Source organism: Fusarium solani, assembly GCF_023522795.1.
Source record: "Fusarium solani strain SB1 chromosome Unknown bctg00000001, whole genome shotgun sequence".
Classification (NCBI taxonomy): Eukaryota; Fungi; Ascomycota; class Sordariomycetes; order Hypocreales; family Nectriaceae; genus Fusarium; species Fusarium solani.
The window spans coordinates 3011157-3033626 of record NW_027072156.1 but is presented as its reverse complement, the minus strand read 5'-3'; the positions used below and the strand labels follow the sequence as shown (position 1 = coordinate 3033626).

General features: G+C 54.4%; 7 protein-coding genes across 7 annotated transcripts; 3 read left to right on the top strand and 4 right to left on the bottom strand.

The window, feature by feature from the left end:
- Positions 1 to 653: 653 nt before the first annotated feature.
- Positions 654 to 5837, bottom strand: MRS44_003056 (uncharacterized protein; the record flags this gene model as incomplete). Its single annotated transcript, XM_065623069.1, has 4 exons — positions 654 to 1432; positions 1487 to 2225; positions 2280 to 5548; positions 5612 to 5837. 4 exons carry the CDS (start codon positions 5835 to 5837, stop codon positions 654 to 656), a joined length of 5013 nt encoding a protein of 1670 aa, XP_065479141.1.
- Positions 5838 to 7527: 1690 nt separating this feature from the next.
- MRS44_003055 (uncharacterized protein) lies at positions 7528 to 10776 on the bottom strand (the record flags this gene model as incomplete). The annotated part of the gene is made up of 5 exons (XM_065623068.1): positions 7528 to 7856; positions 7906 to 9544; positions 9597 to 9942; positions 9983 to 10449; positions 10519 to 10776. 5 exons carry the CDS (start codon positions 10774 to 10776, stop codon positions 7528 to 7530), a joined length of 3039 nt encoding a protein of 1012 aa, XP_065479140.1.
- A 4372-nt stretch (positions 10777 to 15148) lies between these two features.
- Positions 15149 to 15580, bottom strand: MRS44_003054 (uncharacterized protein; the record flags this gene model as incomplete). Its single annotated transcript, XM_065623067.1, has 1 exon — positions 15149 to 15580. The coding sequence occupies one exon, from the start codon at positions 15578 to 15580 to the stop codon at positions 15149 to 15151; it is 432 nt and encodes a 143-aa protein (XP_065479139.1).
- Positions 15581 to 15978: 398 nt separating this feature from the next.
- Positions 15979 to 16588, top strand: MRS44_003053 (uncharacterized protein; the record flags this gene model as incomplete). The annotated part of the gene is made up of 3 exons (XM_065623066.1): positions 15979 to 16242; positions 16301 to 16468; positions 16526 to 16588. The coding sequence occupies 3 exons, from the start codon at positions 15979 to 15981 to the stop codon at positions 16586 to 16588; spliced, it is 495 nt and encodes a 164-aa protein (XP_065479138.1).
- Positions 16589 to 17063: 475 nt separating this feature from the next.
- On the top strand, positions 17064 to 17859 carry MRS44_003052 (uncharacterized protein; the record flags this gene model as incomplete). The annotated part of the gene is made up of 4 exons (XM_046268302.2): positions 17064 to 17421; positions 17482 to 17572; positions 17621 to 17708; positions 17764 to 17859. 4 exons carry the CDS (start codon positions 17064 to 17066, stop codon positions 17857 to 17859), a joined length of 633 nt encoding a protein of 210 aa, XP_046137166.1.
- A 123-nt stretch (positions 17860 to 17982) lies between these two features.
- Positions 17983 to 18827, bottom strand: MRS44_003051 (uncharacterized protein; the record flags this gene model as incomplete). Its single annotated transcript, XM_046268306.2, has 2 exons — positions 17983 to 18239; positions 18290 to 18827. 2 exons carry the CDS (start codon positions 18825 to 18827, stop codon positions 17983 to 17985), a joined length of 795 nt encoding a protein of 264 aa, XP_046137165.1.
- A 1783-nt stretch (positions 18828 to 20610) lies between these two features.
- MRS44_003050 (uncharacterized protein) lies at positions 20611 to 22446 on the top strand (the record flags this gene model as incomplete). The annotated part of the gene is made up of 1 exon (XM_046268305.2): positions 20611 to 22446. The coding sequence occupies one exon, from the start codon at positions 20611 to 20613 to the stop codon at positions 22444 to 22446; it is 1836 nt and encodes a 611-aa protein (XP_046137164.1).
- Positions 22447 to 22470: the final 24 nt, after the last annotated feature.

The following is a 22470-nucleotide window of genomic DNA, read 5'->3' as shown; positions in this document are numbered from 1 at the left end:
AATGAGGTTATCCCCTTAGCTTTTAGCATCGATGTCGTATTGTATATAATGACAATTTTGAGGAAGGAGAATCAGCCCTAACCGAGGTAGAGCAGACCCTGCATAGTGTCTTCTGGATATTCACCTGCCCTTGCGCTGAGGCATAGCATAGCTATCGATATTCCTCAGATAGGTAGGTAGGTAGTCAAGTTGGTGTGTCAAATATCTGCTTCTCAATGGGAATGTCTATTACTTGCAACAAGCCCAAGCAAGAGCTATCCCAAAGTAATGAATAATACCAGCACTGCTCTGACAACAGCCTGCTGAGGCTATCCATTGTTCATTCTCTGCTAAAGGTATTCTGCAACAAATGATACCTAGCCGGGGACGCATCTCCATCCATGTCCAGCCGCTGGACACGTGTGATGCGAAACCAAACGCCATCCTCTGTAATGCGACATGCTGCCTGCGCGCGCTCATATGTGTGTGCTTCTATTCTCTTTTGCTTCTATCTACACCCTTTCCCAACACGTCTTGCTTCACGTCTTGCACATGCTTGCACCAGGTCGTGGTCTCATATCATGTCGTTGCCGCTTGTTGGTGTCGTGAAAAAATGGTCTGCCAGTGCTCGCCTCCAGCCTGGGTCGCTTGATCATTGTCTTCGGACAGCCGTTCTACCCGGTCCGAGTTCCTTTCTCGCTCTCGAGATGGATCTCAGCCACTTCGTTCGAGTCCCCATCACTGCCTGCTCCGGTAGGCACCGCGATAACCCCCTTGCGCTCCCAAGTCGCGTTCTGGATGTCTGCAAGAGACCCCTGGTGGCCGTCATCGGGGACCAGCGGCTCCAATTGTTCGTCTGCAAGGTCGTGACCCGTCATCAATGTATCAGGGTCGTCGAACTGACTCAGGCCTCGCTCATCTGATGATGAGTCCAGTTGAACTTCATCAGAGGCAATATCTGCAACCGTAGAATCCTCAGCGCCGCTGCCGGCCAAGCCCTCAAAGTTCCAGGTCTGAGTAAGGCTGATAGACTTGGAAGTGCCCAGTTGCTGGTAGCTGTCCTTCACGTCCACACCCTCGTCCTCGATGCTGTCGTGGATGGTCTCGATACGATTGGCGCCTTCGTAGGGAGGAGGGTCGTCGTCGTCATCTGGGCCAGCCAGTGCCTTTATAGCAACACTACCCGAACCACGATCGCCCCGACGGCGAACTGCTGCGGCTCCGGTCCCAGCGCTCGACGACCCAGTCAGGGAGGAACCCTCGCCGAGGCGCTGACCTTCCCCCAACTCGTCGTCATCTTCTTCCGAGTTCTCTTCGCTGGTTCGGTATTTCTCAGAGATGACTCCGAACCGCGACCCGCCTAAAGGGATGCTTGAACGGCGGCGGTAGAACAGAAGATATGCAGCTGACGTGATGCAGGCTGAGGGATCCGATACTGGGCTGACAGATGAATCTAGCAACTTGTTAGTGATCTGCTAAGACAAGGAGAGAAAGGTAAGTCACTCACCATTGTAATTATACCAACGCCCATCAACAAAGTTCTTGGCATAGGCAGTGTAGTGACCTCCGCCGAGTCCGCCGTAGTGGTCATCGACGGCAATCAAGTCGTAGATTTCGACCTTGCCCTCCTCCTTTTGAATGACGCGCGAGGTGAGGTCAAGCCCCTCAATGGGGAAGTCAACGAGCACATCCAGCTTATCTCGCCGGTACCCAGAGCTGCTGAACCGTTTGAGGTGTGCGACAAGGATATCGGGCGACTTCCAAAGATCAAACTTCTTGCTCGCTCGGCGGTGCTCCTTGCAGCGAGGACAGTACCACATGTCCTGCTCGGAGAGGATCTCAGCCCTCTCGAACTCATCAAGGCACTCCTCGAGAGTGATGCCACGAGTGCGACGATTGTTCCTCCGTCTCTGGCTAATCTTAAGAGCAGGGTCATTGAGAGTCTCTGGGTTGGTGAATGTTGCCACTCCTTGCTCATCTGAAGGACTATTTGGGGAGCCACCAAACACCTTGAGCCAAGCATCCTCGTTCCAGTTAACGACGAGACCCTCGCCCAGGCGGATCAAGGGGCCGCCATCAGCCACAGCTGGAGGCGTGGGCTGAGACTTGACAGTCTGTAGCTTGTGCTTCTTATCTGTACGCGTCTGCTTGTCTCGCCGCTTGTTGCCCTTCTTGCCATACGTCTTGTTACTCTTGTTAAACTTCTTACGTCGGCCAGCCATCTTCGAATGACGTCCATTGAACGCCTGTAACGTGTTAGTGGTGGAACTATTGAAAAGAGAACTGATGTTGAGGCTTACTCGGGCAGGCTTCTGTACCTCCTCCTCCTCCTCGCTTGAATCATCCACCATTCGAGTCTGCGACGTCTCGGCCTTGTGGCTCTCGTCGTTGGTGCTATCGTCATCAGGACCCGATGCTGTGCTGCTATCAGCCTCAACACTGACAGCATCCTCATCGTCAACAACCGGCTCAGGGATACGATCCGTGAGCTTGGGCAGAAGCCGATGGGCGTCAACATGTGACCAGCCAGTCGGCACACCACCGTCCGCCCCGGTATCTACAAAGTAGCTCAGGTCGAAAAGATTTTGGAGCTCGGGGTCCAGGAAGCCATCTGGGTTGACAAACTTGGGTCGCTTGGAGTTGAAACGTCTCAGGACCTGGGGCTGATGAGGGAGAGGGGCGTTGGCATCGGTTGAATCCTTCATGTGCACATCCACCAAGTCGTCCTCGCCCTCCACAGAAGTGGCAACAACCTTACTATCGCCTGAAGAATCAGCATCTGAGGCGGAGGTGAGGACGATTTCTCCATCAGCGTTATCCGAGCTCTCTTCCTGAGTATCCTTGAGTTTGGACCAAGTTGAAAAGGTAGCAATCTTCTCCAGGACCTTTCGTGTAATGATGTCGATGTTGGATGCGTCTTCCTTGGTCAAACAGATGAAGCTGGGTGGTGAGGCACTATCCCGGCCACGCCCGCTGGACGACGCCGCTATTCTATGGAATACTGGCACCACCATCTGCTCGTATCGTGGGTCATCCCATGAAACAGTCTCGAGAGGAGTATCGACATCCAGCATGGAACGATATTTCTTAGTTCGTGCCTTGTGAGGCCAGTTTGTCGGGACAGCTTCCAGCTCGTGGAATGTGACGATATCGGACTTACCGATCTCCTCACTCACATCCTGGGTGTTGTCATAGATCTTGAAGAACCGATCTTTGAACTCCTCGCCGCCCATCAGACGCTCTGGAGGAACACCGGTCCGGATTGAGACGAACTGCTTGAGCTGCTCAATAGCGCTGTGCTTGGGCAACTCAACCTCGATTGAGACAGGGGCATCGCTCAGGGGCAGGAACGTGACCGTGCCGTGCCACACATCCTCAACGGGCAGCGGAAGGGTCAGGTTGTTGAAGGGGTCGAATGTGATGCTGATCTTGCCGCATTCGGGGCACTTCAAAGTCGACTTGTACATTCCAGTGAAGAGGTCGGCGATAACGGAGTCGTCTCGGCGTCGAGTGATGTCCCACACCTGGTCGGCCATCTCCTTGATAGCGGCCGGGTTGTTAATCATGTCGTCTGTTGAGTCTGGCTTTTCGATGTAGGGCTTCTTCTTGACACGGCTAAGATCCTCCTGGAGGCCATCCAGCAGGAAACCAAGAAACTCCTGAGAGTCTTGCTGGCCCCAGCCAGAGAACGTTGGTCGGCAACGACCGATGGTTGTCTTAAAGTCTCGCGGAACCACCGAGCTTCTACCTTCTGTGTAAATCTCCTTGAGGAGATTTCCATACGTCATAGCAACCTTTCCGTTGTACCCCAGAGGGTTGGTTTTGTTGACCTCGTCAACGTAGTCGTCGGTCAAAAAGTACTTGGTCAATTCTTCGACGCTTCGAACACATTGCAACGCAGAGTTCATGTAACAGGTGTTTCCAAGATTCTGAAGACCAACTGCGCCCACACTGCGACCGGACTTCTTCCCCATTCGGCCCCGAGTCAGAGGACCACCAAGCGCAGGGCTACTCCGGCCACTTGCGTTGGACGAGGCTAGTCCGCTGCCCCGCGTGGGGATGGACTTTTCGTTGGCGCGGCCTTGTCCAGTATACGTGCTGACCCACGACTTGTCGATCGCTTCATCGATGACAAGTGTTTGGTCCGTGACAAGATCGAAGATTGCTAGCGTTGTCTTGCCGTTATAATTTGGGTCGGTAGTTCTATCCTCCAAAGTAGACTTCACCTTAAGATCTCGAACCTCTGCAAAGGATGGGGTATCAAGAAGCAGCTTTGACCACGAGTCGGTAGGGTTCGACTCCTCATCTGCTCGGTCTGGAGAATCGGGAGGTGTGAGAGCTCGGGAGGGTTCCGAGGGGCCCGCTTCCTGCTGGATTTGAGGGACCATGAACAGGCGGATCTTGCGGTCAAGCGGAACACCAGTCGCTGTCTTGATTTCCTTGATGAAGGTTTGCGCATGATACTTGCGACTTCTGGCGATTCTCAGCGGCGGAGGATTGTTGGCTTTGAGGGACTGCTCAATTGGCAACGGGCTGACCTGGGACCAGAGCCGGTGAACGGTGAAGACGGGCGGGTGGAACTCGTAAAGAATATTAGATTCGTCGCCTGGAGCCGCAGTGTTGATAGCAGTGCGAACGATGGCTTCTTGGCCTTCCTTGACCCCATACCACTCGACCACCATCTTCCAAGCATCTTCGGGGAAGAGGGTAAACTCATCAAGGCCGAATCCTGGTTTGAGGAGGGTGAAGTTGCCGCCACTGGGGTCCTTGAGCACTTCTTGGATAATGTCTGAATTGTCCACAGGGCCCAGGGCCTCGGGGGTGCCATCCTTGCTCTCCTTGGTGTCTCCACGTAGCGCGAGCGCCTTCTTGACCCAGGTGTTGGAAACGAGATAGGCCTTGACGCCTTCCTTGATAGGCTCTTCGTCAAAGGCCTTTAGAAGAGTCTCGATTATCTGAACCTGCTCCTTCAACGGGGGCATTGCTGGAGTAGAAGGGTTAGCTACGGGTTGGATGCTCTGCGGGTTGGCGGCATCGCAAGGCTTACGTTGTGAGGCAGCATCACCGGCCGATGGCGTAGGTTCTGAGGGGTCAACGCTCATGGCTCGGGGTAGGGTGCTGGTGGATGGTTGAGAAGGCCCCTCGGCAGAGTCAGCGGGTTGGGAGGAAGCCATGTCGACGTCGCGGGGCTTATCCGCTTCGTTTTCTGGATCCATGCTGGAGGCTCGTCGTTTCAAAGGCGATGAAGAACGGTGAGGTAGGTCCGCATCGCCATTCATAATAGCACGATGGGAGAGACGCAAGGGAGACTGGCTTCTGGCCGTGGATTGGGCCGGGCCAGTCTCTTCGCCGCCACGGTCGCTTTCGAGAGAGAGATCGGCGTATGCAGAGGCACAAGGGCTCGAGGCGGTGGACGAGGCGTAGTCGGCAGAGACGAGGGAACTGGCCTGCTGCTGGAGGCGCGGGGGCAGGCTCGAGGCGGGCTGGGAGTCAGCCCGGAGGTAAGAGGGAGTGTCGGGGCGCGAGGCCACAGAGGCGGCGGAGAAGGAGAGGGCGGGATCGTCGTCGACTTCGCACGAGGGCAGGACCGAGTCGGGGAGGGCGAGTCAATGGAATCCTGGTCGTTGTCGACGGGGCGGGAGAGCTTTCTCTTCTTTGAGGACGACGTCTTGAAGGCGAGCTGCCCGGGCAGCTCGGGGTCGGGGTCGGAGGGGGTGGAGGGGAAGACGAAGGCGAAGACGGGGGGCAAGGGCACCGACGACGGAGGTGGAGGAGGGATTGCCGGGGAACGGGAACGACGAGAGTCGGAAAGAACGACGGCCAAGGCGATGGGAAGTCAAGCAAGAGTCGTGTTGCATCTAGAAACCAAGACCAACAAAGCCAGGCCGTTCGGCGGTACTCTTTTTTCGGCGGGAGTGAGAGAGAGGGGGGAGGAAGCCTCTACTGTGATTTTTTTTAGACTGATCTCCCAAAGCACAAACGAGAAGAGGGCACAAATAGTGGCATCGGGGCTGTGGAGGCTGGCCAAGCGGTGACACGGTGGGGCTCTTTAAATAACTGGAACTTGGTGGTGTACAGCACTGTGCTGTAGGTAGGTAGGTAGGTAGTTGTGGCGGGGTGGCAGGCTTGATGATGATGATGAAGACGGAGGAAGCCTGGAGAAGATGATGGTGACGGAGATATGTTGCAGAAGCAGTTGCAGTTGCTGATTGCTGGCGGTAGCTGAGGTAGAACGTGGTCGATTGGTGAGGCTCCCCGAGAAACTGCAAACGGCAAGTTTGCTGCTGGCTGCAATGCACAATGGACGGGGGAAAAAAGCCTTGCAGTGCTCCTGTCTCGAGAATAGAAGGGGTCGCCGCACGAGTGGAGGGGTCGCAGAGGGTGAGGGAGAAGAAAAAGATGTGACATCAGCCGAATGATTGGCTGCATGCGATTCATTCTTTTGATTCCAGCTGCCTGCTTGCCCGCCTTTTCTCCACCTAGGAAGGTGTTCTACCGGATACCCGCCGTGCTTAAAAAATACCACGGCACTAACATTCGCGGGCCCCGGGGCGTCCACAGCTGGCATGTGCCCTGTAAACGTGCCCTGTAAACGTGCCCTGTGTCATCAGGTCCACCACTTAGCCATAGCCACTCTAGACGGGAGGGTTTCAAGTCGACGATCTCATCCCCAGGTAGATCTCCGTTTCATTGTTGACATTCGAGTCAATGAAGAAAGGTCATATTCTATTCGTGAGCTAGTTTATCACTCTACCGTAGGTCAGATTGGTGAACAAGTTCCGTCGTCAGCTTCAGCAGGCATCCACTAACAACCCGTGACAAACGCTGAGATCGGCATCAAGGTTTTTCGCAGTTTTTTTCTTCCTCCCCTGCTCGTTTCTGGTCCCACACAATGTGTGTGCACCCCTGCCCCTGGCGGCCAAGTCCATTTTGGAATGTGCAATGCCAATGAGTGGTACGCTCCCAGATCTTCGTGCAACACCATCTCAGTATCCAGAAGCTCTCAAAAAGCTCCGAGACAGGCACGCCGTGTTTTTTGTTTTCCTTTCATGTGAAAGCATTGACTAGGTAGGTACCCAGCGGCGTCTAGTCTAGCAGCTGCGACTCAAGCTAGGACTAGTTAGATCCATGTTAGATGGTTCAAGAGCCCAAGTAAAGATCACAACTACAAGTACGATCCTATCACATCTCAAGTCACATAATTACTTGACTACTTTTCTGGTCAGTGATCTCAGCCATAGCTGGCAGTACCGTGCTTCTTCTAGAATGCAACTACTACATACATCCCTTGCGGGATGCTAGACTAATGCCATGCTACCATCTTTAGGAGCTGTGTCCTCCCAACTGCACAGGAATACCTCTCATAAGGTAAAGCTCCATAAACATCCTCTGCTCCATGGCCTAAGCCATGTCCCCTCCCGTCTACCTGTGTCGTGATAGCGCCTTTGTCTAAACCTGCTCCCTCAACCGGCCTTTCCAACAACAAAGCGCCAACGAGAAAACAACCCTTGTCAAAGTACCCAAGACGTCATGTAACCAAGACCTCCCTCAGAGCTTCGCATCCGTATCTTCATACTCGCTCACATCCTTCACCGGTCGTGCGCCTGAGCTGGCCGGTAGGTTCGCCTTGAAGACCCGCACATCGGTGATTTCCACGGCGGTCGAGATGGCGGATGGCGCATCTCCAGCCGGCGCCTCCTCGTCGGCCTTCTTTTGAGCCTCCTCCTGTCTCTTCTCGACTCCCTCGGCTTTGCCTTGCGCGTGCAAATGGATCGATAATCTGGCCCTCTCGCTCGAGGCAGGGTCGAAATACTTGTTGAAAAATTCCACCATCTCGGGCTTCGTCAGCTTCTTGACTTGCTCAGCATCTCGTTGAGCTGTAACCAGTTAGCATTATCCTACATATTTCTGTGTGCTTGTACTTACCGAGCTCAAAGTCATAATACTCGCTGGTGATTTGTGACCAGTGGCGAGACGATTCTTGGTCCAAGTTTCGAAGCTTCTCCAGTCTACGGATGACGAGACTTCGCTTGTGGCCCTCGAATTCTGTCTCGCTCATCTTCTCTAGTGTCTCCACGTATCTCCTAAGGAAAGCCTCGATTCGGGAATCCAAAAATTCGGGAGTCATCTCGCTCTGGATGAGGAAGCGGAAACCGTACGTTGTTGAAAACACTCGGGGTCCGCTGAAGACAATGTAGCCTAGCTGCTCCTTGGTACGGAGCTGGTCGAAAGCTGGCTCGTGCAGCATCTGATCCAAAAGCAGAGTCTTGGTGCGAATCACACGGTCCTCTCTACTGCCGACATAGAACCAAGTCTCGACGCAGTGGTTGACATTAGCAGGGTCCTTGAGAGTCTTCTTGAAGACATAGTTAGACCCTCGTGGCAGGATGAGCGACCGAAGGACAGGCCATTGGGCCCGAGGCAGGGTTCGAGGCTTCAGGATAGACTCCACCATGTTCGTTATCTTCAGAGCATCCTCCTTATACATATTGCCATGCACATAGACCTCGATGAACAGCCGGCCCAGCATCTGCTTCTGGAACAGTCGGACGCCCTCGACCGTGATGCTTGGAAGCTCCGCGGCAAGCTCTTCCACTATGAAGTCTCGCTCCGGTGCATTCAGCCAGGTGGTATAATCGCCAACTTGGTGGTAGGACGACTGAAGCTGCCAGTTGTTGTACCCTCTGGTCAGGCGTTCCCTGACAATCTCGAATCGATCTTCTTTGATATCCAGATCTCGCATCGTCGTAACGACTTGCTCCAGAAGCACGGGAAGTTTGTCGTTGTAGCCACTAACGTTCAAGCACAAACCTCGCGAATCAAGACTGACATTGTACTGCAAGCCAGCGAGTTCCGCATCGTATGAGTACTCTTCCAACGCATCGCGTACCAAATCCGAAAAGAGGCGAGCCTTGACGTCGTTCTCGGCACATGAGTCGATCAGTGGCGTCTTCAAACTGACAATGACGTTGGCACGAGGAACCCAGAAGGTATCATCCTTCTTCCACCATGTCCTGGCGATGCCGTCGTTGCGCAGCACTCGTGGGTTGAGCGCTGGCTCTGTGACCTCCTTCTTTTCAACTTCAAGCTGGTTGGGGATGAACTGGTTCTTATGGGGCAAGTGAAGGCATGACAGGCGCTCGCTGGGAGATACTGAGGCAGCTTGCCTGATCTCTTCCATGAGATCTTCAGGGATCTTCTCGTAACGATACTCGGTTCCATACCACTTCTCCTTCTGGTCCCAGTTGCCAGGATAGTTGCGAGATACGATAACCATTCGGAAATTGTCAGGGCGAATCATGGCAAGGGCGTCCTCGATTTGCTTAGGCTCAAACGTCCGAAGGCGACTGTGACCGCTGAGCAGCCACTCTCGAGGCAGGGGCTTCTGCATGACCGAGCTGATTCGGCTGGTGAAACGGCTGGCTGGTGTCTTTTGCTTAAATTTGAAATCCACGTCCGCCATTCCCTTTTGCTCCTGGAAGATCCATTCCTGAGGCGGAGACTCGCGAAGGAGGGTAATGTACTGGAAGAAAATCTTGACGATTTCGGGGTAGTTCTTAAGGCCCTGTGTCATGTTAGCACTACTTGGTTATAAACAGACTGTTTTGATGGCGTACCTCTTCTGTCAAGCGGACCTGGACGTCAAAGATGCCGGGAGTACCAGGGCAGACGGGGTAAGCACCCGCACTGAGGCCGTTTGCCCAGCCCTTGGACTTGATGTACGACATGATGCTTCCGGGACCTTCGTGTCCAATGAGATGGCTGATATACCTGCTGGGCTGGCTGGCAAACATGAACTCCTCATCAATAAAGGGGAAGTAAAGGTTCAGCTCCCGCGAGTCCATGACGGGCTTTGCAAAGCATTGCATGCCGAGATCGGACTCTCTGAAGGGAAGCTCGCCGGGCCATCTGTTCGGTGGCAGCTTCTTGTTGACGACGGGAGAAAAGCTCCACAACCCATTTCTGGAGAACGTCAAGCGGTTCGCGACCCAGGACAACCAACTTCATGCGGTTGGCCGAGTAGTGTTTGGCATGGAACTCGATGAACTTGTCCCGCACATTGATACCACGAGCCTCAGGAAGGGTCTTGAGGACCTCAAAGTTACCCGTCGAAAAGTGGCAGAAGGGATGATTGGGATTCGACAAAGATTTCTCGAGCTGATGCAACCGCCAGGTGTCATTCTGGAGGTTCTTCTTGTTCTCGGAATTGACGGCCTTCAGCTCTCTATCCAGCGTACTGGGGAGGAAGAGCGGCTCGATGAAAAACTGAGCGAATCGGTCCAGGGCTTCGCGCAAGGGAGAAGGGTTGCTATCTGAAGGATCCTGGTCGTTGGCTGGCTTGGCGGCGACATCGAAGAAGTAGTTGGTCGAGGTCGGGCCGGTGTAGGCATTGGAACTTCCCGAATGAGCAGACAAATACTGACCGTATTCATTCTCAATTGGGAATTTCTTGGTGCCCATAAACAGGAGCTATAGATAGAGGCAGAGGTTAGCGAGTGCGCCGGAGGCAATTGAGGGCATCTGGGGGTGCTGGCTTACATGTTCGACCGCATGGGCCATGCCCGGGATATCGGACTCGTCACTGAAGTTTCCCACATTGACGTCAAGGGCTGCGCTGGCCTTGTCGGTCTCGGGGTCGTGGACCAGAAGAGCCTCGAGCTCATTGTCGAGACGGACGACGCGATAGTCGCGATCATCGAGCAAGGGCTTCTCGAGGGAATCGGTGAGAAGCGTCACGGGGGCATCAAGACCGCCCGTGGTGGCGGGGGCATCTTCATCATGCTGCGAGTGAGGCATTGTGGATGTTTCAGCAGCAAAACGGACATGCAGGCCACGACACCGACACCGTCACCGTCACGGCACAAAGAAACCCGGAATCCGGAAGGGAGAGGCGGCCGTGGCAGGCGAAGGGTTTGGCGGGTTTGAAAGGAAACCAACCTGACCGTACCTAGAGGCGTCGACGAGGGTTAGCAGGGGACGTCGACGACGAGTTCTGCTGGCGGCGGCTGGCGTGCGAAAGGCGTGCGCAGCGCAAATACCACTGATCCGATGGATACCCGGCAAGCGTTGGTGGGTAGGTGCCGGAATGCAGTGCAGGGAGGGCAGCAGGGGGAAGATGGATGTGATGGATGTGGCCAGCGCTCGTCGCGGGGAGACGAGGGGGGCGCAGACGAATACCTAGAGGCGAAAGAATGAGGGGAGCTCCAGAAGGTATCAACTCACCTCTACTAAGTACTAAAGGGTGCTGAGCGTTAAGTACCCCTCACCTCCGGCCGGCAGGCAGGTACGGTACTAGGGCTAGGGGCTACGACCGTGAGCGAGCGAGCGAACGAGCGAGATGGGCTCGAGTGACTGCGAGATGAACGGCGATGAACTGGCTTGGGGATGACCCGGATACTGACGAGGACGCTGAGAGACTGGCGGTTGTGGTTGTGGGGTGCGCCACCACTTAGAGCCCTTGAGAAGCCCCAGACGAGCGCAGAGATAGAAGACCCAAGGGTCTGTGCGACGGAGCAAGTGGAGACGCTATTACAAGCCAGAAGGTCCCAATGTTACCGGTGATGTGGGCGATGTGGGTGGTAGCTGTAGCTTTCTGGTGGTGACGGGAGTGAATCGGAGAGGGGGAGCACGCTGCAAGATCTGGGCTGGGCGGCTCTTTGAGAAGATTTGGAATGAATGAATAAATGGCAAGGACGGGCGCTCGGATATATATTTCAAGGAACACGGAGCTCTCGGGTGCGATTTGTAACCTGAGATAAAACGTTGAACCAGATTGGACGCCCCGACGATTGGAGGAATGGTAGGTTGTACAGGACAGATCCCAGGACGAGAATGTACTGTGCTGTAGTCGACCGACACCTTGTTGGGTGGCACCAAAGGCAGGTACCTGGGTGTGATGGAGCTGTATCCGTAGCTCGAGCCGATAGGCGGGCAACTAGTCCAGTCAAGGTGAAAACGGGACACTGGTGGAGATGCTCAGGGAAGCTCAAGTTGTGGGCGTAGGTGATGACTGGGACCGCCTCGAAAGCCCTTTTGTGGGCAAGAGGTCTAACCAACCGATGGTGAAGCCCTGCAAGACGCACAACGCTGAATCGTTGGTAGCAGATACGCCCGAAGTTGCACTTGCTATTCCCCAGCCGGGTTATTGCTGGAGACCGGAGATGATTTCTTCTCTCTCATGCAGTCCTGTGGCGAAGGTGCTAGAAGGTCTAGGTGTCTCAAAGTGTGTCTTGGACAGCGCCGAGTGTAGGTATCTTGTCAGCAGCCGTCAAACTGACGTTATCGTTTGGCTGACGGGGCTTGCGAGTTTCCGTGACCGAATGAGGCCAGGCAGTTGAGCGGTGGATGCCGTCCGTTTGGTTATCTCTCCTACGCAGCTAGTTGTCTCGTTTATGTGCTTGGCGAGACAACATAAGCTCAGGTTCACTGCGTATTGCCTCTCTGCCTGCCTATAAATATCAAATGACTAAGCCGGTCCAGATGTTTCTCTTTCTGTCTGGCCGCGTAAGGAGGTGGCGGTGATGGTGGATGGATACGGGGAAGGATGGATGATATTGCTTTGTCGTTCTCTCGTTGCCTATTATTGAAGGCGCTGTCAATATCCAGTACGGTTGAGCAAACACGCTCGGCTGCATCAACCTGACCTGAATTACAGGGGGGGCTTACCTGGACCCTTTGTTCAAGACTAGGTGGCTAGTACCAATTGACTGCTATTACTGTCAGCTTCCCGGGATAAGTCTGGGGTCAATGAGGTCACGATATCAAAAGTCACTTTGCTTCTGCCGCTGGGCAAATTGCACACGAGGCCATGTGGTCAGTCTCTAATAACTCAACCAGAGACCCTCCACTCCCACCGTCAAGTGGCGCGCCTCACAAATATCGCCAGAAGAGGTCTGTTAGTGGTATGCAGAAATGCCCTTTGGAAGCCGATCCCCGGCTCGCGGGCGCATGCATCCTCGTGGCATGGCATGTCCCTCGCCCGCCCGCCGGTCTTTTTTAGTCGCGGAGAGGGCGCCTATTGCCGCGGGCTGGCCATCCCTGCCAGGGACAAAAGAGTGAAGCGCAAATGTTCATCAACATGAGTGGAGGCAGGGTTTGCAAAGTTTGGAGGGATTGGTTGAGGAAAGCTGACTCGAGAACAGAGACAATATACTCACATTGGTCGCCTGAGTCGAGGGAGAGAATGATCGCCACAATGCTAATTCGCAGAGGGGGGGTGTGCCGTCGCCCAGCTCAAGAGTTTCCACCTGCTTGTCCGCCAGCGAGATGAGGCGAGCACCTTGTCGGCACGACGGACGGAACGCAACGTCAATCTTGGCCGGTCCCAGCCCTGAGGTAGATCGCCGAGCGAGACCAAATGTATCTGCCGGGAATTGCGACGTGTCGTCCAGGGAGTGCCGAGGCCCCGGGTAAGACCTTGACTCGTCGGCGGTGGAACCGGCGATGATGTAGGATGCCTCTTTTCGGGGCTGTACGAGGTATGATGAGACTGCTTCGATATGCAGTCTGTGGTTGTAGTGTTCTGTGTAAAGCCGATCGTGGTGTTGGCGGAAGAGATGAAGTCTTGGAGCTTGGGATGGCAGAAAGCGACGACATATATACCTATCATGAGACGGTTCATCACGAAAGGAACAATGCCACCGAGGCACCGTTCAGTGTCGAACCCCATCTCGGTGAGCCATCACGTTGCCCTTCGCTTGTGATTCACCCCCAGTATAGACGAATCGAAGCTGAATCCATGTCCAAGACTGACAGCGGATGGCGTCCAGCCCCAGGTTGCTTAATCCATACTACCTATACATACGTACGGATATACGTAGTACGCCTCATCCTTCTGTACGATATGACGAATGCTTGGTAACCCCAGGTAAGTTGCCCCTGATGCTGGTGGCCCTTGCATACGGCACACATGTCTACATCCAATCCGCTGTCTCTCCGAAAAGGACCCTTGAGCATAGGAAGCATGTAGGAGCAACCTCACCTGTTTCTTGTCTACAAAGGTTAGGGGGCGAGGGGACTGGTTGGGGTGAAGTCCCCTGATACTCTGGAACTTCATTTCAACTTCCCCGGTCACTTATATGCCCTACGTGTTTCCCAGTCATGCATTCGACCTTTATGAGGCAAGGGGTGATGCTTGTTCTGGCGTTGACCTTGAGGCGAAACATGGAATTATCGTAGGCCAAATCTAAACATCCGAGGCGCAGGAGATCTCTGCTTCACAAGCAATTAGGGACGCACATGGGACGCCTTTGACGTGGCTGATTCAACCAATAACACAACCAACTATTGCCGGATACATTCACATGTTAACCTGTAGTCACGGCTCTAGGTTAGTACATTCACATAGTTCGAGCCAGCCCCTGACTCAGTACTTAAGCCCTGTCACTGAATAACTTGATTGACACGCTCTTTCACGTGCTAGTGTATTGACAATTAACATACACGCTCAAATTGAGCCGCTTTTCCATGCCCTAAACAATTGACGCAGGGGTTCATGGACCTGCCTTCCCAGAGAAATCCTCAAGATACGATGCCGGAGGCGGACCGGGCCATATACTTTGGGAGGAGAATATAGCATGCTTGTGCATGGAACACAGAGGGCACAATCATCAAAGCATGCCCCAGTGAGCATCTACCCCAGAAAATGGGGGAAAGGAGCCCAGTCTGGGCCTGTCATCCTGCCCTGCATCACATAGAGCACATTAAAACAGTTTCATGCCATCGCTGAGCTACCTGTTGGATCGTCCCCCGAAGCCTCCAGATTTGGGGCAGTCTACGGCTTTGTGGCCGGCTTGGTGGCACTTGTAGCAAGCCATGGCCTTGCTGCTAGCAGGCGAGAACTGGTTGCCTCCTCCAGATGATATCCCTCCACCGGATGAGATGGAGGAGAGCTTGCTAAGCTTCACCTCCTTCTTTTTCTCTTGTCACGAAACTCTTTGGCTTTGGCAGTCTCCATGCTCTGTCGCGATTGTGACCTAGAACGTGAGCGGCTTCGCCCAGCTTGAGAGTGTGGGCTATCACTGGATGGCTTTCGCTTTCGCCCCGGGGTCGGCGCGTCTGAGTTCTCTGAATCTGAATCATCGCTGTCGTCATCCTCGTTTTTCGACACATCCTGCGCGTTAACTGTCAGTTTCCTAAATTCCAAATTCCTGCAGTGTAGCTGTCGCGTTCAACATGCCTGCTTTTTTGAACCTTTGGATTTGCCTATTGAAGTGCGCCCCCTGGATGGAGCTTCTTCATTGTCCCCTGACTCGTTAGATGAATCAATGTCACCGTATCCAACGTAGACGACATTCAGAGATGGTTTGGAGGTACTGGCGGCCTTTGTGAAAGGGGAGTCAAGAACCCAGTGAGTGTCGCCCCCGACGTGCTTGTCCAGTGCCGCCTGTCTTTTCGCCTCCTGATCGTCCAGAGCAGCCTTGATCGCAGCCTCGTCAATATTCATATCGATGCGACCTGCCGCAGGGGAGTGCCCCAGCTTCCGCTTCTTTGCCGAGTTTGTGTCCACGTCGGGTGAAGAGTTTGCCGAAGCCACTGCCCGCTGCATGAATTTCATGGTGAGGAGTCTCGATGAGACACCTCTCGGTGTTTCGGGCGCCATGGTTGAGGGTTTGTATCGATCGGTGGAAAAAGTGAGTGAAGAGTCGACGTGCCGTCAAAAGGTTATCGGTGTTGAAGCGCAGTTGCGCGCACGGGGGAAAATATCGACACGCTCCGTGGAAAATGAAGAATGATTAGAGTATGGGATATAATGTGTTTATCTCGAAGTCGTCCGTAACACCAAAAATTGGGTTGTCGCAAGCAAGATTCTTTGTCCAGGCGCAATTGCAGCAACCCAAGGACCGCGGTCACCTAGAAAATATTTCGGACCCCGGATAAACCGAACCCCCGAGCTCACTCGTCCCAGTCGACAAGTTCAATGCCTCACGACCTCCAACTGCCCATCCCGAGCCGACAACGTCGAATCGACCCGCACACCCGGTATCCGACACAATCACGATGGCCACATCTCAATTGAGGGCAATTGGTGTCCTGGCGCGCAGCGCGCGACTCTCCCAGCGCGCCTTCACCACCTCTGCTCGGCAACTCGAGGCCGCCGTTTCCGCGAAGACCACCGAGACGTCCCCCGCCCCCGTCGACGAGTCCAAGCCTGTCGAGATCAGCCAGGCTCCCAACCGTGTTGGCGTCTGGTCCCGCAGCCAGCGCCCTCGCGCCCAGGCCATGACTGGTCCCCGATTCGAGCAGACCGACTTCTCTGTCCAGGTACAGCCGGCACTTGCGAGCTAGGAAGGGAACCCCAGGCCGGCTAACTGTTCGATAGCCTCAACCCAAGTCTGCGATCGAGTTGATTCACCAGCAGCCCGTCCGATGGACTCACGATCGAATGGTCGCCTGTGACGGCGGCGGCGGCCCCAACGGCCACCCCAAGATCTTCATCAACACCGACAAGCCTGAGATTTCCACTTGCAACTACTGTGGCCTGCCCTACGTACGATGCTCTTCCGATAGGTCCTCAATGCTATAACTAATGCTGATATACCTCTAGGCCAACGAGCACCACCGCGAGCACCTCGAATCCCTCCCTGCGACCTCCTACCCCCTGTCATGATCGGCCTCGAGCATTTTGGTTTGAATTGGTTGGGAAAACATCTAGATCGCTAGACGTACGAGAGGGAAAGCATCGGACTCGTGTACTGAGCTCTGACTGAAATGAAGAAGGGAAGTTCTGTAAATACTACGCCAATACAACGAATGAGCAAAACAAGCAGCTACAACAAGGAGGTGATTTTGACATTGACGATTGTCCATTGATCAACCCCAGTAGGTATGGGTCGGTACGCTCTTCAGAACCGCCAGGCAATTCGCCTAGGTATCGGCAAGATATACTTCACTTCTCAAACAATCGGCCTTGAGCTCTTATCTCGTCTCGTGGTGCAATTCGCATCTTCAAGGGCGGGATTATGAAATGATACTCTGTGATTGGCTCACGGTTCTCGATAGCTGACAGGCTCAAAAACCCCAGTCCGACTCCAACTCCCGCCCCACTATGACGGGCATTTGCTTGCTCAACCACGATACTAACTATGCCTCAACCACAAACCTCGCGTTTTAATTCTACCACTACTCCAGTTCTTCTGTGCTTCCTTCTTGTGCTATCGCTGTTCCCCAGTGCTTTTCACTTTGTCTGGACTCTGCCGTTCAGTCTCCTTGGATTAACAGGATCCTCTCCTCCACCCCGCCCAACAACCCCTCCAGTCCTAGATCACTCAACAACCATGAGCTGGTTTCAGAAGCAGTTTACTCTGCCGGCCAAGTCCCGGGGATCCTACCTGATCACCGATCAGGTTGTATCTGCTCTCCCTGAGATTAAAGACTACAAAGTCGGTCTCTTGAATCTTTTCGTGCAGCACACGAGCTGTGCCTTGAGTTTGAATGAGAACTGTGAGTATCGAGACTCATGTTTTGTAATGCGGTTCGATATTGACCTTCTAACTCTTATAGGGGATTCTGATGTCCGCGAGGATATGAGTGATGCTCTCGACCGAATTGCGCCTGCAGAGGGGCCAAAGGGAGAGGCCTTGTACCGCCACGAGTGAGTGTCTTTCCTACCAACATGGCTGATATCCGCTGATAATGTCAGCGCCGAGGGACCTGATGATATGCCTGCGCACATTAAGTCGGCCCTTATCGGGGCAAGCGTTACAATTCCCATCAAGGACGGAAAACTGGTGAGTTTTAGCCTCCCATTGAATGTCACAGACCACCGCTAAACTTGGTTCACAGGCTACGGGAACATGGCAGGGAATCTGGTATCTCGAGTTCCGCGCGGCTCGTCACCAACGCCGACTCGTGGCAACCATCCAGGGAGAAAAGGCTTAGAAGAGCGCGCATGAGCATGGATGTCAAAAGTTCAAGATTGATTCTAGACCATTCATTCCATATACGCATACACCGACAACGCCAAACACCTTCGCCATGTCTCCAAACTGATATCCTAGGAGATTAGCTTGTACCGTTCTCTTCCTTCATGTCCATGTCGTCTCCTGCCAGGACTTTTGTTTGCGGAACATAGCCATCGGGGGCACTGGACCCTGGCGTGGCAGCGACGACGTTGCCCTTCTCGTCAACGAATTCAAAATTGTAGCGGCTCAGAAGATGGGGTATGGCAGAGAGCTGCGGACCATACCGGGCTGTGTTGTCGTAGAGCTCGAATAGAGGAACCGCGAGGAGCTTCATGTTCTTTGGAACGCTTAGGACCTCTGAGAGCTGGGTCAGCGGCAAGCTTGATAACAATGGTGAGCCAACCTACTAGTCTTGGGCAATTGAATAAAATAGAGCTTCTTGCACTCCTTCGGCCGTGTTACATGCGCAGGAACAAAGGGATACATGAACGTCTCAAAGTTGGGCCTCCACCACTGGGCCAAGCAGTCGCCTACTTGCCAGTCGCCGGCTTCCTCTCCCTCTCCCAGGCGGCCGACAGGCGCCAACCGCTCGTCTAGCCGAGACTTGAAACCCTCGATCTCGTCATCTTCCGGCTTTAGGTAGTCGCCTGGAAGCTTAAAGAAGGCATTCGCGATCTGAAGCATCAGGATATGGGGGTGGTTGTGCTCGTGGCATACGAGGATGCCTTCGCACGTGCGGCGCATGCCATGTTCGGTATAATGCTCTTCGAGGCGCTTCAAGCGGGCGATGACCGACGGATCCTCCTCAAGCTGCGTTTCCTTGACGCCAAACGTGTAGTTGGACAGAGGGTAGAGCGTCACTTTTTCGGGTTGGTGGCCATTGAAGGACAACGGGATGATGGGCGGGTTTCCCGACTGGTGCGCGTCGGGGGTGATCGTGGACATGACGGACTAGGAAAGAAGGCTGGGATAAGAGATTAACAAGGAAGGCATCCGTGTCGCCAGCGAGCTCTCTAGGGAATGAGCTGGTGAGCGCAATCTACCGGGATAGAATGCGGTCGTACTGAGGATATTGGATGGCAACGGCAACGGGTGTGGAGAGGTCAGTGCTTCTAGAGCTTCCCGTCTGGAGGATGGACAATTTGCGGCAGAATTATCAGCATTGAACGCCGAAGATGGAAGGCGGTGAAGCGCACAAGCTCTGGCGCATGCGGGCACCCAGAGCTAGACCTGGCTAATATCAGCCTTCCATTTACCTTTGATGGAGGAGATTGAAATTCATTGGTAGATCAATACCGGAAGACCGTTGGGCGCATGAGCCCCGCGATTTCTGCGGGCTCACCTCTTGTTGTGGTGGTCATGATGTTGTCGATTGCGCAAGAGACCTATCTATCGTCTTTAACAGCCAGTATCTGGTGCTGGACCCATAGGAGCCCGGAGAGCTGGGATCGTTCTGCCTTATTTCAAGCAATGTGACATCCAGTGTGACCGAACATTGAAGGAGAGTTCAGTAGCTACTGTACGTTGCGGAGCCTCCAATACGCGCAGCTCCGGCAAGGATGGACCCCTCGCGGCTGAAATCGAGGATGCATCCGGAGTACTACGTGGTCGTGTTCCCCCGTCTTTCAGTACATGTAACTCTATGAGCCTCAATGTCACTTCCAACGTCAGCCTGCTTCTTAAACCAGGTACAAAACCTATGAAACTCCCTAGTTGCTGCATGCTTTCAAGTATGAAATGCTTCAAGTTGGACGTTGGCCAATAAGTACTCACGACAGCATATCTTCCGTGTTTTCCAACCCCGTGAATGTCTCAGCCCTTCGTCATGACACATTCTAGCAGGAGACTTGTGGAAAACAGAAGCCGCGCACACGTGGGTGCCATGTCGTTCAGCTTGGTCTGTCACATTGACCTGCCCACATGGGTAAGAGGATGCAGCCGTTGAGAACAAGGGTTTCTTTCTCCGCAGGACTGTTTGCTCGGGACTATACAAGAAGCAGACGACCAACTTTGGCAAATGCTTTGCGATCCATTAATAGATGGTGATTCAAATGCTTGGCCATCCAAGAATGTGGAAACAACGGACAAGACAAAGACCGCTCCCGCCCTCCCTCTTCAACAAAGCCCGCAGAGCTGCGTGGGTTGCCTGTCTTGCTCATGACCTTAGCCCGCGGGGTTGAGGCACCAGGCGCCCAATCGAATCAGCCAAGAGTGTCCAGGGGGAGCTATCAGACTGTTGGAGACAAGCCGCAACTCGGCAGAGTGATCGCCATTCTCCGCAACCGGCCAGTCAGAACAAAGACTCGTCTGCTTGGCCGCGGGATGATTTGCGGTACGGAAGTTGGGGCTGAGATGGACACGAGGTGAGGTGAAGGCTCATGATGAGAGCACCGACAAAACAAGTTGTTTATCGTACTTCGGAGGAACAGAGCGAAAATGAAATGGTTGAGCCCTCGTTTAAAAAACTCGTATGGTCTAGCCAGAGTTAGAACAAGGGCCGCTAACTCGTGGATGGAGTACTGTACTGAACCTAGTCGCGGCGGCGCCCATCAAAATCCCACCAAGTTCCCATCCCCATCTCTGGCTCACGCGGGCACTCAATCCCACAAACCCTCGCGTGCCGTCACCCGCAGACTTTTGGCACGCATCTACCCGGACCTTGTTGCGTCATGCGCATACCGAGATACCTGCCATTGCCCAGTCCGCTTGCAGGAGCCTGTTAAGCGCCATGGAGGAGGCGAGGCTTGTCGATGACCTCTCGCAGAGGCTCTCAGAGCTCGAGCACAAGGTTCAGACCTTTCGCCACGAGGTGGCCGCCGATTTTCTGCGCTACTACCACGATCTGCTCCGAGACATCCACCCCGACGTTGCCTTGAGCATTCGGCAATCCCTTGCCAAGTCATTGCCCAACTATCCAGACCTGACCTCGGCCCTCACCAGTCTGGACCTCGAGGCTGACTCACGAGCATTCGCCCGCCCCGGATCGGGCCAACGCCACCTCTCCCCGCCGACCGCTGCCTCTACTGCCTCCGGATCGGGTGCCGCAGAGCCTCCAGGCAGCCCCCGCGATCGACATCAGGAGTTGCACGGCCTCTTCACTCCCAGCTACCTACCTCTGCTGGAGAGCTCTCCCATGCTGCCCATCTCTCCTCCCCTCCCCAACCTCCCCAGTCCTCCTCTTGCGATGCTGCTGCCTGAGCCAGGCATCCGAGCGGAAGAAGAGCAGCAGCAGCAGCAGCAAGGCGCAGACATGGGTCATCAGCCGAGTCTCGACGAATTGCAGAGTGGCCTGCCGGCATTGCCTCAATCGCCTGCCCGGCCAGGCCATGTCCGTCAAGCAACTGATGACACAACCTCGTCGGGCCACTCGGATCGAAGCGAGTCCAAAACACCACGGAGCGCCTTGCGACGCTCCTCCAGCGCATCGAGGCCTCCGCATAGTCCTAGGCGTGTTCGTTTTGATGTCATGGGCGCCGAGGTCCTGCCCACAGCTTCACCACGACCGACTGATTTCATGATTCCGCCAGCAGTTCCGGCTCCCCCGATCGATGAACCCGGCACAGACTCGATGTTGTATGACGAATTTGAGGAACAAGCACCGCCCCGCAAGATCTCGTCATCGGAAGCCTTGAGGGCATTGTCAAGAGCACCATTGGAAGACGGTACTGTGTGGACTGTGGTGAACTCGAATACAGATCAAACTACCGTTGAGCAACGGGATACTACTACAACCTCACAAGACACACAAACAGAGGAGAGAAGCAGCCCAATGCTCATCGCGCCGGAACCTCCATCGGCAATGTATATCCCCGAATCGGTTCGGATAGAGCGCACCCTCGGAAGCGTTAGTGAAGAGCTAGAGGAGGACACAGAGCAGGATAACTCCTCGGATGAGGAGTTTCTTTCCATGGCGAAGCCCAAGTCCTTTACGAATAAGAAGCCTCCTGGCTCACCCTCTCTAGCGAAGAGTCCCGAGGAATCCAAACCCAGCGAGCCTATTCCGAGCCCCAGGTCGCCCGTGAAACCTCAAGGTTCTAGCGAAAACGGGCAAACGAATCCCCATGAAGACTCCGACGCAGAGGAGGATGACTTATTCCATTTCGAGGCCGGGGGTTTGTCTGCGCCGCCAAAGCCGCGACCCAAGCCCCTAACTGTGCAGGAAGAGGAACCTGAGGTCGAGCTACCGGATGTGCCAGAGTCTGAGCAGTCACTCTATGCGACATCACCAGCAGTACATATCACCAAACGAGATGTTTCATCTGGCCCAACGACGCCAACAGCAACACGCTTCCAAGTTGGCTCTTTGGGATCTTACAAAGGACGACCCGTCATCATGCCAGTCGTCCGCAATCCCGAGGTGCACGCCCAAGCTGCTTCTCTCGGGAACTTCAATACGTTTGTAGGAGGGCTAGACGGCCGCAGCGGAATGGACGAGGGAGACCTCAACAGCTTCCGCGCCAGTGTGGCCAATACTGGCTTCTCCGGCACTCCTCGCAGCTTCACAGAGCGCCTGATGATGGAGGAGGCCCAAAAGGCCAGGGCGGGCGGTGCGAGGCTGCCCTAATGAAGGGGTTTTGGTCATGACTAG